General features: G+C 42.2%; 1 protein-coding gene across 2 annotated transcripts in view; it reads left to right on the plus strand.

Moving 5' to 3' along the window:
* CDV3 (CDV3 homolog) overlaps positions 1-17,229 on the plus strand; it is an 18,151-nt gene extending 922 nt beyond the window's left edge. The window contains exons 2-6 of one of the 2 annotated variants that reach the window (XM_034994915.1): positions 1-94; positions 841-917; positions 9,541-9,686; positions 13,256-13,415; positions 14,853-15,301. The exon at positions 1-94 is cut by the window's left edge and continues 23 nt beyond it. In XM_034994915.1, the coding sequence (XP_034850806.1) occupies positions 1-94; positions 841-917; positions 9,541-9,686; positions 13,256-13,415; positions 14,853-15,003 (628 nt within the window). In that variant the 3' untranslated portion in view covers positions 15,004-15,301. The other variant, XM_034994914.1, reaches the window with a different exon arrangement.
* The last annotated feature ends 1,295 nt before the right edge of the window (positions 17,230-18,524 follow it).

Here is an 18,524-nt window from a genome sequence, read left to right on the forward strand (position 1 = left end):
CGGCGGGGCGGGCGTGGGGGCCCGGCCGGGCGACGGCGGGACCGCGGGCGCGGGGGCCGCCGGCCCCGGGGCCGCCACCAAGGCCGTGACTAAGGTGAGGGGCCGGGAAGGCCGGGATTCGGGGCCCGGCCGCGCGCTTGCGCCCATTTGCCCGCCCCCGCCGGCCGCCCGCCCGGGGAAGCGTCCGTCCGGGAGGGGCCGGCCGGGGGGGCGGCCGGGCGCGGAGGCTGGCCCTGTGGCGGGGGCTTCCCACGCCGGGCCGGCGCGCCTCTCCCGGCGGGACCCCCCAGCCCGCCTCCGCCCCGCCCCTCCGCCTCGTGTCGCCGGCCGGGACCGAGACCCAGTCGGCGGGACCCTCGAGGGGAGATGGGTCTGGGTCCGAAGTAGCCGGCCCGGGGCAGCACTTAGCGAGTGACGTGTTCTCGGAGTAATTTGGTGTTCTGACTTCAGCCGGGCAGTCTGAGCAGAATTTTCTAACAGTCGCTTTTGTGGTAGCTTTAATTGGCATGGCTTGGCCTCTGAGCCCGTAACAGAAGAAGTCTCATGACAACATTGCGGTAGACATTGAGTTGTGGGGTTACTGTTGACTTTTTCATTCGACTTTTCCTGGTTGCTTTTAAAGTAACAGCTCTCTGGAAGGAAGCCGGTGGAAGTAAGAGGGTTGGACTGCTGGGCACGTTTGTCCTCCTGCCTAGTCGGCCTCGGGATCAAACAGGGCCTTTGGCCAGAAAACGAGTCTATGTTTTAGGTTCCAGACACTTGATCCCCTTTTCATAGTCTGATACTTGCCTTAGTTGTGTTTCAACAAATAGCTTTAATTGATCGAACTGTGTTTTACAGGATGAAGATGAGTGGAAAGAATTTGAGCAAAAAGAGGTTGATTACAGCGGCCTCAGAGTTCAGGCGATGCAAATAAGGTATGGTCTGGTTACAGATGTGTTTAGATAACCCTTAGGATAGGTATTGTAGGTTTGGTTTTTCTCTGGCCCCAAGGCCGCATCACAGTGGCCTCCTGCTTTAGATATGCGTAGTAGGGCTGTAATGGATTGTGTCTTCCTTCTGTGATGGCAGCCCTTCTGTGTACTGATCAAATTAGCTGCCAGCCCCAAAATCCTGTGAGAGCTTGCCTACTTATCTGAGACAGCTAAAATGAAATGGGTTTCGTGGCCTCAAAACTTTCACTTTTAACAGTGGTGCCTTGAACTTAGGGTTTTGGTTTGTTTCAAAAAATAAGGTGGTTTTCAGATCCTCTCCAATAAGCAAGTTAATGTGTATTTTTGTAATTGAAGTACATCTAACAGATACACAGATTTTATTATATGTTCACACAATGAGACCAATCTGTGTAATCAACAGCAAGGTCAAGAAACTGAACGTTACTCCTGCAGAGGAAACCTAAGCCCTTTTAGTCACTGCCTTCACTCCCAAGAATAACCAGTATCCTAACACTGAAGATTTATTCTCCCTAGAATTTTATAGGGATGGCATCAGGTAGTCTAAGCATGTTATTTTTAAAGCTCAAGAAAACGGGCGCCTAGGTGGCTCAGATAAAAGGTTAAGAGTCTGCCTTCGGCTCAGGTCATGGTCTCTAGGTCCTGGGATCGAGCCGTACGTTGGGTTCCCTGCTCTGCAGGAAGTCTGCTTCTCTCTCTCCCCCTGCTTGTGCTCTCTCTTGTCTCTCTCTCAAATGAATAAAATAAAATCTTTAAAAAAAAGTTCAAGAAAACAGTAATTTTTTAAAAATTGGGTTGGTTGGTTTAGGGGATTTGAAATTAACGTAAGTCCAATCTGTGATAGTTGGTTTTAGATTCATGTGAATAGATGTCTTATTTTGATGGGCTCATAAAGTAGAAAAAACAGGTGAATATATGGTTCCACCGTTTTTAAGGTTAAAAACTCTTTTATTCCCAGTTTAAAGAAATAAAAGATCTAATGAACCGCCTCCAGTTCGAAGTTTGCAATTTGTGTATACCAGTGACCACGTGGCATGCTGGCTTAAGTAATTTTCCTTAACAGAATACTGTCTATTGACTTCTCCAAGTGGTAATATTTATGGCCTTAAGTAAGTTACTCAAATTAAAAAACCAGGGCTAATATTTTTGACATTTGTTGAATACCTCCTGGAGCACCAGGCATTCTGTCCTAGGTTCTTTGACCTCGTTTCATGAGCTTAACCAGAGTGAAACCTGACTGATTATGGGAGACTTTTTAGGAAATGGGGCTTCTCCGCTCTTGAGGTTCGTTTGTAGTAATGTTAAGTAGAAGTGATTAGACTAAATTTTTTTCCCAACAACTTCTTGAGTTTGTTAGATGTTTCTGGAGAGGTGTAGTGTAGAAAATACCCCTGTGTTCTCCTGGGGCTTGACCTGTGAAAATGAAGGAGGGCACGTGAAGTTCTTAGCCGTCCATCGGGGGTTGTGGCACTGCCTTATGTGTGTGGTTCCTGTTTGGCTGTAGAATAAGGCTCTTGGTCAGCCTTTCCTGACCACAGGTTCTTAACTGCAGATTCTGAAGACTTGAGTGACAGGAAAAAGAGTGTTTGGCCATGTTGAACTTAGTAAGAGTAGCACTTTCTGAGGGGAAAGATTTCAGATTCACTGAATGCTAGAAATTGATTTTATTATATTATGGAGGATATTTAAACTGCCTATTTTTCTGTCATTGATTATATATCCCATATCCATATTCAAGGTTATTTTTTCTTTCTTTATGGCTACTCCAGAGATGATGAAACACTTCTTAAATCATTTATGTCTTTCACCTTTGCCAGGGGCATAGGTAAATCTCAGCTAGTATGAGTGTGTAAGTTCTGCTTGACCTGAAACTGGACCAGCTTTTATGTTGTGTTTTCATTATTCTTAGCATGTAGTCTTACTCCTGAGTGGTCTGCAACAGGTCTTCCTCTAACCTGCTAACGTTGAAAAACATACCTTCGGGAAGCTGCTTTTGTGGATCCTCAATCACTGTGGAGTCTAGAGTCTGTATTTCCATTGCCTTCACAACTCATTCAATAAAGAGGAATCTAACAGTCTTCAGGAAAGATTTGAGTGTGAGAAGTCATCTGAGGTTTAATAATAATGACTAAAATTTTCACACTATATACTGAATATCCTTGTAAACTTTGTATTAAATGTTCTTGACAGTGAAACTCGGTAGGGTTAGGGTCCCCAAGGAGAGACACTTTGGTTCATAGGAGTGGAAGTAGGTTACTCACATAAATGTGATGGAGTTGATAATGTCACAAAAACATGGACTTTGGGGAAAGACAAATCTGGGTTTTAGCCTGCTGCTTATGTGTGACCTTGGGCGAGTCACTTTACTTTTGATCTGATATGCAGAATTGAGACAACTCCTAGGATGTTGTGAGGATTTTTGAACAGGGTATTTGTAAAATACCCAGTCATTAATATTAATCATCTTCTCTATTTATTGGGTAAATTAGAATAACTTAGTGTTGGCACATTCTGTTATTTAACCATGAGGCACCTAATTTATAGTACCAAGATTTGAGGACAAGGGGTAGTGGAGGTACACTACCTACTACTATCATGACTAATGTTAGACTCTGGTGAGTCAATTCACTGTGGGCCTAATAGGAGGAAAATGACACGTTCGGGTTGGCATTAGTATGACCATACAAACAAAAATCCCTCTCAGGATGTTAAACGTCGCTTATAGACCTTGAATTACTGTCTTCTATAGCTTGGTCCTACTCTTTTAGGCAGAAGCCCTTAGGAAGGGGCAGAGAAATGAGTTAGCTTTTCTTTGAGAAGTTGGGGGCAGGTGATTCTTTATGCTTTTCGTCTGTTAACCTTTTTCTACCTATGAGAGAGGCAGCCTTGCTATCTCAGTATGAGACAAGGGAATATGAAAACTTTGGAAGTTGACTTAAAATACCTTGAAATTTTCAGCCTTATAATCTTAAGTTTTTTCATCCAACTTTTTGCTTTGAAAAATTAGAAACCTCAGAAAAGTTGCAAGAACAATTAAAATAAGTACCCATATACTCTTTGCTTAGATCTTTTGATCATTTTTGTCACATTTGCTTTATCTTTAGTCAGCTGCAAATAGTGCATATAGCCTTAAAGTTCTTGACACTGGACCTTATAATAGGTTAGAATGCTGGACCTTTATTGAAGATAAGTGCATTTGAAAGGAAATTTTTCAGTAGCAGCAAACATACTGTATTAATGTTCTATCACATTTACCAACTAGCTCAAGATTTTCAGTATCAAGAGTGTTATAAGGGCTTGTGTCAGATTTTGTGTCTAAATTAATAGATGTATTCAAGGTTGTCATTACGTATAGACAAGTTCTTTAGAGGGATGCCACTGGGATAGTGATAAGGGGCCTAACACTGGAGCTTAGATTGTTGGTTGAGCAGTCTAAATGGGACCTGTAGGCCTCTCTGATCCTTAAAATGGATTTTTGGGGGAAAGAAAGATTTCATTTAATATTTGGAGGTTACTAGATGTTGAGCATTTGTCATGTTTCAAGAATGAATGGACTTCTTGGAGGGGCGCCTGGCTGGTTCAGTAGGTGGAGCCACATCTCAGGGTTGTGTGTTCAAGCCCCACGTTGGGCTTGCTTTTAAAAAAAAAAAAAGTTTTTGGAGCCCAGTGGTTTTTTTAGGAAGCTTCTTAAGAAATCTAGAACTTTAGGGCGCCTGAGTGGCTTAGATGGTTAAGCGTCTGCCTACGGCTCAGGTCATGATCCCAGGGTCCTGGGATCAAGTCCCGCATCGGGCTCCCGGCTCAGCGGGGAGCCTGCTTCTCCCTCTGCCTCTCTCTCTCTCTCTGTCTCTCATGAATAAATAAATAAAATCTTTAAAAAAAAAGAAATCTAGAACTTTCGGGGCACCTGGGTGGTTCAGTTGGCTAAATGTCTCGCTTGAGCTCAGGTCATGATCCCCAGCAGAGAACCTGCTGCTCCCCCTGCTTCTGCTCTCTGTCAAATAAATGTAATAAATTTCTTTAAAAAAGAAAGAAATCTAGACCTTTAAACCCATTAGGTAGAGCTGGTTAAATTGTTCCTTGAAGAAATCACTCCAGCATCCAGGCTGGATTCATTGTAGCAAATACTGTGTGACTACAGTGTGCCAGACATCAGCGTTGTAGAAATAACTCCTACTAAACAGTAGATCATTTCAGTGATGGGCAGGATGCTGTGGAACACAGGAGACAGACACTTGGCCTCCCGGGAAGGGATTGAGAAAGAGTCCTTAGAGGAACGCAGTGCCATTTTGAGCTGCCAGCATAGCTCATCAGGCCATGTCTATCCATTTTACTGTTTTAACAGTGGTTAGATAATAGGGTCAAACCAATGGAGATGCCTAGCATTCTAGCAGAAACACAAGTCTGGATTTTGTTAGCTGCTAAAACCCTAGTGTCGGGGAAGAAGGGTTAGGTTGTATGAACTCTCATGTAATGTCCTGTGAGATAAAGAGGTAAGGGTGTTCCATTTTTATTAATAAACTGCTGCAGGATGTGTAATCCCGATCAACCTTACTGAAAGTGAATTTCTCAAAATAGAGAAAATTTCTGTGTCATATGTTGGAGCTCTAAAGAGGATAAAATGAAGAGGTAACATGAAAGAGTATGAGCCAGATCCAGAGACCCAGGGATTGGCTTGCTACTTTATAGCCCTGGGGAAGGGGCTTAAATGTCTGAGTGTCAGTGTCCTCCTGTGTACCGTGGGTCTCCTGCCTGCCTTGGTGTTATTGTGAGGTTTAACTTTGTGAAGTGGTAGGACAGGGCCTGGCCTTCTAGATATTCAGTAAATATTCCCTTTTCTTAGCTTCATTCCCCTATTCCACCAGCAGTGCCTTTTACAGACTGTTGCATAGTTAAGATCGTATACTTTAAATTGTGATCATGTATTTACAAGTAGCAGTGTAGTTTTTAGAAATGTGAAATTTAGCTGATGATAAGCTATATATTCTGTTTGGGTAAAATACCAAATTTTAGCCTAATCATCTCTTGTGGAAATGATTCTTTGCAACATGTGTCTTATGGCATTTAGAGATTTGACATTTTCTAGAGTGTGTAAATAAGAAAAAGTAATCTGGTTATTTAAATCATTTCTACCCTGCCCTTAGTCCAATGGCCTCTTGGTATCTCTGGGCCTTCATTCCCATTGTTGGATGAAGGGTCATCTTGACTAGACAGTTTACAATGTTTAGTTTAACTAAAACTTCAGAATCTTAAGAACCAAAATATTAAGCTGTCTTGTGCCTGTTACTACAGATACACAATCCCTTTAATTAAATCACTCATTTCTTAGTAATAGTTTATAACTTAAAGGGATTTTTAGATTTTGTGTTTTATTAATTCTTCACTTGTCTCTGAGGGTGAAGAGGTAATAAATATTACAGTAAAGGAACTTTTTTTTTTTTAAGATTTTATTTATTTATTTAAGAGAGAGAATGAGAGAGAGCACATGAGAGGGGGGAGGGTCAGAGGGAGAAGCAGACTCCCCGCTGAGCAGGGAGCCGGATGTGGGACTCGATCCCGGACTCCAGGATCATGACCTGAGCCGAAGGCAGTCGCTCAACCAACTGAGCCACCCAGGAGCCCAAAGGAACCTTCTTTTACATGGGACCATCAGTATTCTGTCAGACCAAATAGGGGCTTTTCTTTAATATTTTATTGTGAATTAGAAAAACTATATTTTTTAAGGACATTTGAAAGGAATAACAGCATTAAAAATGTATAAGAATGATCCATAATCTCTTCTGCTTAGAGGTAATCAGTGTTAAAAAATTTTTTGGTTTTCAGTTGTTTGCTTACTACAAGCTGATAATTCCACAGTTGAAGTATACTGATCACCATATACTAAAGTAATTATTTTAGAGTCCAGTATACATATTTGAACAATAGTGATTCAGCACATTTTGCTGAGTTAACTGTTTCACAATGATAGACCAACTGAAAGCTAGCATACCTTGGGAGTATATAGGAGTATAAAAGTCCCATGAAGGTTCTTAAAATCTTTGTTGGGGTCTTACCTCCTTGTCTGGCTGGGATTGGGTTACTGGGACATTACTAACAAGTCTTATGTAACTAGGTAAATAACACCCATGTTTTTACTCATGAACCAAGCAAATTGCATGAAAGTATAATTACATTGGCATCAGTTCTCAGAAGTGGGTGACAAAAAAATATTCTTTGGAACAGGTGTAATGTTTGGATACCACTGTTAGACTGCTGGATAAATTAGGACCTTCATATCCTTACTTGGTCATTCATTCCACGTATAAACTAGAAAACAGAGTCATAGTGTTTGGTATCTATTTTTAAAAATCTATTTAAAAGAACATGTTCATGTTGTGGGTTTTGGGATTTTTGAGTTTTGTTCTCTTTTATTTTTCTCCTAATATAAAGGTGGCATCTGTTTGAAAACTCAGATGGATATTAAAAAGCATGTAATAGTGGGGCACCCGGGTGGTGCAGTTAGTTAAGCATCTGACTCTTGGTTTCAGCTCAGATTGTGAGATTGAACCCCTCGGACTCCACACTCAGCATGGAATCTGCTTAATTACGATTCTCTCTTCCTCTCCTGCCCCTCCCCCCACCCAAAAAAACCCCATGTAATAACATTTAACAGCACTTACTATGTGCCAGGCACTTTTCTTGGTGCTTTGTGTCTTTTAAAATTTTCAAAATGGAGCTGTTATCCCCATTTTACGTAGGAGGAAACTGAGGCATATAAAAGTTAAGTGTCACATTCAAAGTCTCCTGGCTATCAGTGGCAAAAAAACCCAGATGATTTGAACCAGGAAGTCTGGTTTTAAAATCTGCTCGTAACTGTTTGCTGCATGAAAAAAATAAAATCAGGCATTCTAGCACCCAGCTACTTTTTAAAACCATTTTTAAAAAATCAAAATGTCCTTCTACTTAATATTAGGTGTATAGATTTTGTTTTAGTAAGCCATTGGCTTAACTGACATGCATATTACTTCCATGTCAGCATAGGCCTGACATTTTAAATGGCTGTACAGGATTCTATTATGTGTTAACAAAAAAGGGAAACCAAAGAGTGAGTTGGCCATATTTTCATTATTTTTTCCTCTTGAATTATAGTCTTAAGTAAAATCATGCTACAAATGCAGACTGAGGAGGAGCTCATTCCTCTCTCCCCTCCCCAGTTGCCACCCTAGGCCTCTAAATTCTGGAATCACCTCTGTTGGTGGGCACTGTCTTTGAAATTTTTCTGTAAGTGTCTTTAAAGGAGACCATTAGTTATTCAAGAAATTGTCTTATAGCTGGCACTTTCCTTGTTCTAATAGAAATGGAAGGAAAGCACCCTGAGATGTCCTTTTGCAGAAGCCAAGAGAGGCCATGATGTTCCCAGGGCCATACACAGTAGGGTGGGAGTCATCTGTACGTTGTTAAGGTCATGATCACTGATCAGGCATCAAAGGGAGAAAATGTCTAAAAGAGTGAAAGACCAAGGACAGCTTTAGGCAACAGCCCTATTTTTTCAGTAGGAGAGAGAAGCATGGTCAAAATGGTAAAGGAGGTTGATAGGCTGAAGTTCTAGGAAAAACCACCACTGTCATGGAACATAATTTCATGGAAAGGTTGGTAGTCTGTGCCAGAGGCAGCAGCAGCAAGGGCGAATCACGGCCAAAAGGGGGTTAGATTTGACAGGTAACCCTGATTCCTGACTCAAGCCAATTCAAGAATAAAGAAATAAGAAATTGGCATAAACACTGCAGCCAGTCTTAGGATACCACTGAGGGTATCTTTCACATTTATAATTAACTAATAAAGCCAAAGACTGAGGTTTTGTATTCTCTTCTTTTTTAAATGGGTGACATATCTGGTGATAGGGGCCAGTTCTATATATTCCCTGTGTCAAACAGTAGGGACTGGCACTAATAAAGTCTGTAGCACTGATGTCAACACTGAACACAGGCTTGTTTCTTCTATTGGAATGTGAGTTCTCGTTTTGTAATATGTACTAAAGGATTAGCAAGTGAAATTATACAACTTCAAAAAACGTTTGATCACTGAAAATGCGCTTACCATGAGTGCCTGTTTGGCCACTGTGGTCCTAGAAAATCCAGGGATTACACTCTTAATCCCTCTCAAGTCCCCTTTTCTCAGGTTAGCCTGGCCTCTCTTCCTCCCTCAGTTGCGTGAGGTTCTTAGCTGGGGTCCTGCTCTTCCTTGGGGCTGCTGTATGTAATCACATAGATTGTCATAAGCCTGGCAGGTCAGTATGGTAAATATTTCTAAATGTTCTTGAGTATGTGAGGTTTGCAAAAAGGAAAGCAGACACTATCAGACCAGGTGGTTTTCTAAACCTTTTGTAGCAATGAAATCCTTTCATATGAAGTCAGGTGGAAGTCCCAGTGTATAACCGATAACATCCCCTATTTCTGTCTCTCTTAAACAAGTGGGGCATTGAGGCTCTGAGAGGGTGAGGTGACTTCTCTTAGGGTCACACAGATCAGCACTGATACGACTTAGGATTTGGACTGACGATTTTCCTGGTGATTCTGTAACTGAATTCACTTACTTGCTTTTCCAATAGTGAAAAGGAAGAAGATGATAATGAGAAAAGAGAAGATCCAGGTGATAACTGGGAAGAAGGTGGAGGAGGTGGTGGTGGTGTAGAAAAGTCTTCAGGTCCCTGGAATAAAACAGCTCCAGTACAAGCACCTCCTGCTGCAGTAATTGGTAACCTTAATATTTCATTTTCATAAAGCTGTCTATGTATAATTTTATATACTGTTGGCATTCAACTAAATGAATGCTTGTGGTAGAATGAGTGGGGTTCCTTTCTGTTCTTGGGAGAGACGTTTGTATATGTCTGTTTAAAGACTTTTATATCCTAAGTAATTTGGAACTTACGATATGTGCTTTTCTGTAGGCTGCTTAACTTTATATGTAAACTAACTTGTCCAACTTAAATGTTTAATTTGTTTCAATTTTTGACAGTTGGCTAAGGGAAATTGTACCTGTGTTTCCACCTCTGTTTGTGTTTTTTCCCCCAATCCCCATTTTATTCTGTCTTGAAGCATGAATTCTCAGAAGGGCACATTTTATCACTCCTAAGAGTTGATAAGAAATGGTTCTTGGTGGGGGGTGAAGAAATATCAGATCTTCTAATGGGCTGTTGCCCACCAGAGGGCCGAAGTGTGTGAGCACAGTATATACATGGTGTTAACATTTCCTGGTGTGGGGGCATGGTAGTTAGGAAATAGATGTCTAAAAGGGCTCCTTAGAATGGAAGTGTTGAGAAAAGTTTGAGAAACATTGCGTTAATATATACCCATTTTTTTTAATGCAGAATAATATAAAGAGTAACAAATCACTCCAAATCTTACTGCCCAGAGAATAAAGATAACTAGTGTGTGTCAACATTCTTGCATCCTTTCTAGCCCTTTGCTTATGCGTATGTATATGTTTTTCCGTTTAACTTTTTTTTACTGCATCTATCACTGATCCTGATGACCTCAGCATTGCTAACCTCTGTCCCAAGTCTCGGTCCTCACCCGATTTGCCCCATCAGCAGCGCTTGCCGTAGTTGATCACCCCAGGACACCACAGTCTCCTGCTCCCTCCGTGGTTGGTTCTCAGTCTCCCTGGCTGGGATTTTTTTCTCTCCTGCCTCTGAGAGAGAACCTACCCCAGTGCTCAGCCCCTGCTGCTCCCGCACCCTTCCTCCCTCACCAGGCTCCACATGCCAGCAACTCCGAAATTCACATCAGCTCAGATCTCTTCTGACCTCCAGACACGCAGATCTTAACTGCCTAGCCGGCATCTCGATATCCACATATCCCCAACTGAACTCTTCATGTACAGTAGACCCTTGGACAGCATGAGGGTGGAGCCCTGAATCCCAGTGCAGTCAAATCCTCATTTCACTTGACTACTCCCGAACTTAACTACTGAGTGCCTACTGTGACTAGAAGCCTTACCAGTAACATAAACATACCAATTGACACATATTTTGTACATTTATGCTACTATATTCTTAGAATAAGCAAGAGGGAAAATATTAAAATCATCAAGAAAAAATACGTTTACAGTTTTATACCGTATTTGTAAAGAACATCCACGTGTAAGTGAAGCCATGCAATTCAAACCTGTGTGGGGTCAACACAACAGCCTTTGTAATTTCACTGCGATTCTTTCGGTCACTTAGGCCACAAATCTTGGAGTCATCTTTGATAACTTTTTCTTGCTCCAAACCTAAATCTAATTTGTCAGTAAATTTGTTGTCTTTATTTTCAAAATCAGACACTCTGTGTGACTAGTTCTCTTCAGTTCCACTGCTCCCAGTGGTTTGAACCGTTGATTTTTATATGGATTAGTGAGGTCACCTCTTCACTGGTCTGCCTGCGTCTGTACATACGCTGTTCCCGAACCTCCAGTGCTGTCCCCTCTGCTCGGAGTAGAAGCTGAAGTTCTCAGGGACCTGCAAGGCCTTGGATGCCTGGCTTGTGATCCCTTCTTCTGACTTGGTGTTTCTTTTAATCTGGACCTCGCTTCCCCTGCTCCTTGAGGATACTAGGCACACTGCTGCTGCAGGCCCTTTGTGCCTGTGTTCTCAGCCTGAATCCGCTCTAAGTAAGCTCTTTCTGCAAAGGGCCAGATAATTAATTTAGGTTTTGAGGGCCGCACGGGAGATGGTTCTAATTACCCGGCCCTGCTGTGACGGCACAGAAGCACCCGTAGACGATACATGCACCCGGTGAGTGTAGCTGCGTTCCAGTAAAACATACACAAAATCTGGAGTCGGGCCAGATTTGGCTGGTTTACCAACTCTAGATGTGTGTTTGCCTCCTTACGGCTTTCAGGCCTTGTTCGGTTTTCACCTCAGCACTGAGACCCCTACCCATCGTGTGCTCCCTTGACGAACTCTTCCCCCGATCTCATCTTCGGTGTGGCACCAACCTTTACATGTATGTGTCTCTTCCCTCAAGCCCAACACTGTCCCGTAGTACTTTCTGCAGTGATGGAATAGCCTCTGTTCGCTGTAGTAGCCGCTAGCCACAGGTGGCTATTGAGTACTTAAAACTCGACTAATATAACTACGGAACTGAATTCTTGAATTTATTTCATTTCAGATGGCTGCATGTGGCTAACAGCCTGAATATCCAGTTGTTTCGGGGTTTTTTTTAGATTGATTTATTTATTTAATTGACAGACCGCGTGAGGGGGAACACAAGTAGGGGGAGTGGGCCTGGGAGAAGCAGGCTTCCGGCCGGGCAGGAAGCCCAATGCGGGGCTCGATCCCAGAGCCCCAGGATCATGACCTGAGCCGAAGATAGTCGCTTAACCAACTGAGCCACCCAGGTGCCCCAGAATATCCAGTTCTTGAAGGCATGTCCTTAACATTTGTATCCCCACTGTGTAGTTTAGAACAGCACCTGACACATAGCAGGTGCTCAGTCACTAATGAATGCGTGTGATATTATAGCTTTCCCACACTTAATTAAAAGCTGTATGAGACAATAAGCCTTTATAATAGTATTCAAATGGCTGCATTATATTGCAGCTGATAAATGAGGGAGTAGGCGTTTATTTGAAATGAAGTTTTTGATAAATGGAAAACACGTAAAATACTGAATCCATATTGAGAATGGGGAGGAAAAAATGATATGTAGCGAAAAGCTGGAAGGTTCTGTCCCGAAAATGTTAGCCATCCTGGAAGACATGGGGCTGCTCGGCTGCTTAGTTTTTTTTTTTCCTGCTTTACCTGTGTTTATAAAATACAACGAAGAGCCTTAAAATCCATTGGTGTAGAAAATTATTAAAGATATGTAGTAGTTTATTTTTACTAGTCTTTTAGAAGTAAATATATACACAAGCATTTTGTAAATAAATTCTTTACACACGGCATGTTACGTAACCCACCAACCAGGTAAAGAAGTGATTATCCACATTTACCTATATGTAAACTGAGGGGTGAGATAGTGCTGTTCTGAAAGACAGTCCCTGATGGACTGTCTCCCAGGTGCAGAAGATTCTTCTCCCACTTCCAGTAAGTTGACTTCCAGAAAGAACTCATGTACATAGGTAATCGAAGTTACACATGATAGAGAAGTTAGAAGACTACTCCAGAAAGATAAGAGTATTTTCAGTTTCAGACATTTTCTTGGATAACTTTCCTTCAGTTGTCCAGAAACTTGTGTAGGTATTGGGTTTTTCCCCTGTAATTGTCAAGTGATCGGGAATGCGGGACTAGCTTACTAAAATGCCAGGCATTTTAGTTTCTCTAAACTGTTACGAAATGTTAGTTACAGAGACCCCAGAACCAGCAATGACTAGCGGTGTGTATAGGCCTCCTGGAGCCAGGTTAACCACAACAAGGAAAACACCACAAGGACCACCAGAAATCTACAGTGATACACAGTTCCCATCCCTGCAGTCCACTGCCAAGCATGTAGAAAGCCGGAAGTAAGTACTCTCAACTCTTGTCTTTTGTCTGGGAGCCCTGTCCCTTGGCCAGCAAGTGGGATGTAGGAGATAGGAAAACCCACCTGAGGTGGAGGGGAGGGGGTCTCCTTGGTAAAGGCCAGGCTGTAGCTGACAGGCAACTGAAAATTAGGTGGGACTTATGTGCCTGGGAGTGGGAAACGGGGTAAGGACCCTGGAGGGGGGCAGCGGGGAAAGAGCGCCAAAGACATTGTCTACAAAAGTTGCTTTATTCCTGGTTGGTGGTGTTCTGTAGCTATGACATCTATGTAGTTAGATTCTTTGTAAGCACATGTTCCTTATAGCATGGAAACTAGAAATGTAAGAGCAGTATTTTCATTGTATTCCCTGTTGATGTGAATAGATGAAAGATGTTGGCATTTATAAATCTAATATTAAAATAATCTTATTTCAGCAGGTACTTAAAATGAATGCTACCTGGAATTAAATGACCACATATGGCACTTCCACATCCTTTGTAGGGACATGAATTTTTTTTTTAAGTAAATAAAATGGGAAGAAATGTAAAGGACATCAGTTGGAAATACTGTTTGCGGGGGCGGGGGGTGGCTTTTAAAGTAAATTCCAGCCTTTTTGCTTCTTTGGGAGCCCAGCTGGCTTGAATTTAAGCCTCCATTGGACTCGCTACTCTGCTCTGTCCTACAGAATAAGGGGGCAGTGATCCCCCACACTCACCTTGCTTTATCTGATCCCCATTCATAAAGTAGACATGAGGAGAAATCACTGAATAATGAGTAGAACCTGACTTGAAGAAGAAAATTGTTGCCCTTATTTATAAAGAGATGTATTTATTATTTGCTTAAAATAAAAGTAACTCTTAGAAGGAATCAGTGTGTCATCAGATAGCCTTTTGACTTTGCAGTTGTCTTCAAGTTGGTCCCAAAATAGGTTTGCAGTAAATAGTATTCAAATAGATCTGCTGCCACAGAAAATAGGACCATAGAGCTTCAGTATTTGTGTTTTCTGTTCCTTGGAAGCCCGGAAAATGATCTGATGATGATTTTATGGGCAGGTTTCCCCTGCTGTTGAAAGTAGAGCATTCCTATGAAACCCCTCCTAAGCCAGAAAGGCATAAAGCAAAGAGGGTCCCCCGCTTTCTGAAAGGTTGCATTACGCCACTTGACTTTGATAGGAAGACCTATTTTCTTGCGCTAATTTGCGCTGAAAGAAATCGGAAGAGGATTTTCACTGTTACAAAAAAAGCTGTCGCCATACTAACTTCTGTAAAAGCAAGTGGTGTACGCAGACTTTGGGAAAGCGGGATACCTGTTCCGGTTTCCCCTCCTATTAACTCCCTCAGGATACTTCTCAGGGGCGGCTTTTTTTTTTTTTTTTTTTTGGAGGATCAACAACCTAGTGAAGAAGAAATACTTACTGATTACATTTCTTTTCCCTTAGGGATAAAGAAATGGAGAAGAGCTTTGAAGTAGTAAGACACAAAACTAGAGGTAGGGATGAGGTTTCAAAAAACCAGGCCCTTAAACTTCAGCTAGACAACCAGTATGCTGTGCTTGAAAATCAGAAAAGCAGCCACACACAGTACAATTAAGGAATGGTCTTTGCTAACGCTTCTAAGGTAACTAGGCCGCAGCTAACCACCAGGAACAGCCATTCGTCATCTGACCGCTGCTGGACCCACAGCCGATGCAGACCACTCGGTATAAGTGACCGGCCCTATGGTACTGGGGAAGTACAGGTGTCACGGCTGCTGTTTGTATATATTGGATTTAGGGGGAGTCTCGTTGTTCTCTAAGTGCGTGAACTAGATTCAGCGGTGTTCTTTCATTATTACTCTGCAAATACAAAACCAGAAACTGCAGCCAGTGGTCATTTCAAAATGTTTTTATGTTCAGATACTGAGCCTTCGTAAGGGCTGACTACCTCAGGTTTGCTGCACTCGTTGCGGACTTCATGTGGATCACAACTTCTGGACACGAAGGTTACAGCTAGTAAGTGTCGGTGTGAAGGTTGAGACCAGCTCTACTGGATTCCTATCAGAAATCCTGCAGAAAGTCAGCCATCTGGGTTCTGACCTGCTGTACAAGATGAAGATTTAAGTGACCTTAATTAACCTGCCCTGTGCCCCACCCTTAAGGATACTCCGTAGTGGGCTGTGTTAGACTTCTGGAACGTGCCGCTCTCAAAAGAACTCCTGTGTTCAGATAATCTCTGTAGGGTTGTGATTTTATTATTTAAACTTTGAGTTGTATTCTGAGGTAACCACAAATTAAATTCAGCCAAACTTGGGTCCACCAAGTGGGAAAGGGGGTAGGGGAGGGAGTAATCTTATTTCTTTTAGTAATTTTTTATTTGGGTAGTGCTTTTTCTGTGTTCCACACATTAAGGCCTTTTTTTTCTTTCCTTCTTTCTTGACTTGGAATAAGTTCTTTGACAGAGCATATTGCTTGGTTAAATAAGTGACCTGAAATATGCATTAGAATTGTGAAATGTCTCGTGAATTTGCCAATCCCTAGAGTGGAACCAAATAGCCTTTGGTGTCAAGGGCAGTGGATGTGAGGGGCTCTACTTCAGGTGCTGCTAAGCCTCCTCTAATCAGGTCTAAACTGTACGGTAAACTGCAGGGGAAAGAGTATGGGTTCTGCTCAGGCCAAGGGATTCACTGACCGGTCCTTATCAATTCAGAGCAACATGAGCAGAACCTTAGCCTAAAACCCACGTAGGTTTTCACGGATCTTGCATGATCTTTGACAAGATTTCCAGATACACTTGTGCCCAAATTTTTCAGGTATTGGACATGCTATAGATGCAGTGATTGTGCCAGTTTAGCTCTGTTACCAACCTTCTGGTATGTCTTTATGTTCATTTGAAGAGTCAGGGGCGAAGACAGGTGATGTAGCACTTCTGTTTTTAATAATTACAGCTTAAACTATCCAGTAATTTTTGGTCCTTAAAGGGACTTCAGGAAGCTACCCAGGATTACTGAAAAGTCCATCTAATGAGATAGTCTGGTAATGTACTAGTTTTGTATCTTTGGTTCAGTAGATATATTTCAAAGTGGTATGTGACCACTTGACGCAGAGTCTGGGTTTCTCTCTAATAAATCCCTTTGCCAAATGCAGGAGTTGCAGACTTGCTACTGGCAAGAGTGAAGCAAGTGAGCGAGTAAAACTATCCTGGTGTGGGGGCATATCTCCTACAGGAGTGCAGTCTTGATGAAAAGTGTCAGTGCAGGAATTGGCTCCTGGGAGGTCACAGTATCTCCTGACAGGACCTGCCCACCACATCTGGGCCAGGATGTTGGCGTTGTTTGAGGTGGCAGGCCGGGTGCCTGCCTTCTGGTGTATTGGGGTGAGCAGCTGACCCAGCCAAGGAGAAGTTGGATGATTAAGCAAGAAACGAGGGATTCTTGGTTAAACTGAAGACTTCATTTGGGAACCAAAAATCTTAACAAATAATCTCTTGGACCTTGAGCCACATATTTCCCCTGAAAAGTATGCATTTTTTCCCAGCAAAATTGCGTCGGGGGTTATGTTACTGAGGAATGAACTGAGATGAATATGTGGAACTTTTATTTAATGGCATACTATACTAGAACTCTGAAGACCTGCAGGAGATTTAAAATTCCAACTCTTGTTATAACTTTTTAAAAGATTGTGAAATTATAAAAATGCACATGAATCAAGTTTTAATATACTGTATGATGGGTGGGTGAGGCTGTCCATTGTACCATTTCTTTCTTTGAATTCTCAGGCATGGTTTGGCAGTGCAAGAACTCTGTAACATTAACAAATTCAATAAAAAGTAAATATATGGATTGTGCAGTCTGATTGTTTTTATTCATAGCCCCCCCCCATAGTTTTTATTCTTAATCCTTAAAGTATCCTGTTTTTTGAAAATGGCTAATTGATGCCACGCCTCCATCGCTGTAGGAGGATGGTACTCTTCATCTCAGGGGGGTACCTTCTGTTGGAAGAATGCAGAGTACTCTGAATGTTAACAAAACAGCTGGAATGAAGGGGCTGCAAATCTAGGATGAGTATTCTTTAAAGTTAAAAGCATTGAAATGTACTTTTTTTCTTTGTTAGTGTATTAAATTTGTCATAAACCATTGTGATGCTGTTTGATGGCTTTTTTAAAAAAGATTTATTTCTTTTAGAGAGTGCGCACACGTGTGCACCAGTGACAGGAGGGGCGGAGGGAGAGAATCTCAGGCAGATTCCCCACTGAGTGCGGAGCCTAACTCTGGGACTTGATCTCATGACCCTGAGATCATGACCTAAGTGGAAACCAAAAAAAGAGACACTTAACCAACTAAGCCACCCAGGGGCACCTCTCTTTGATAACATTTTACCCACAGAACTTCTTTCAGAATTGGAGTCAGTGCTCTCAAACCCCGCCGCTGCTCTATCAGCTCAGTGTATGTGATATTCGCAGTCCTTTGTTGCCATTTCATTTTTTATTTAAGATTTTGAGAGGGAAGGAGAGTGAGCACAGGAGCATGGGGGGGAGGTGCAAAGGGAGAAGCAGGCTCCCCACTGGGCAGGGAGCCTGACTTGGGCTGGATCCCAGGACCCAGAGACCTTGGATCTGAGCCAAAGGCAGACACCTAACTAAGCCACTCAGGTACCCCGCTCTGTTACCATTTCAATAATCTACGCATCTTCCATCAGAAGTTTACATCTCAAGAAACCACTTTGCTCATCCTTAAGAAGCAACTCATCTGTTAGTTTTTATCATGAGATTGCAGCAAGTCAGTCCCATCCTCAGGCTCCACTTCTAGGTCTGCTATTTCCACCACATCAGCACTTATTTCCTCCACTGAAGTCGAACCCCTCCAAGTCATCCATGAGGGTTGAACTTCCAAACTCCTTGTTAATGTTGGTATTTTGACTTTCCCATGAATCACGAAATGTTCTTATAACTAGGATGGTGAATTCTGCCCAGAAGGTTTTCAACCTACTTTTCTCATCCATCGGAAGAATCGCTATATGTGGCAGTTAGAACCTTATGCAATGTATTTCTTAAATAATAAGACTTGGAAGTCAAAATCATTCTTGATCCATGGGCTGCAGAGTGAATGTTGTTAGCAGGCATGAAAATAGTAATTTT

This window comes from Mirounga leonina, unplaced genomic scaffold, assembly GCF_011800145.1.
Source record: "Mirounga leonina isolate KUSES-001 unplaced genomic scaffold, KU_Mleo_1.0 Mir_115, whole genome shotgun sequence".
Lineage (NCBI taxonomy): Eukaryota > Metazoa > Chordata > Mammalia > Carnivora > Phocidae > Mirounga > Mirounga leonina.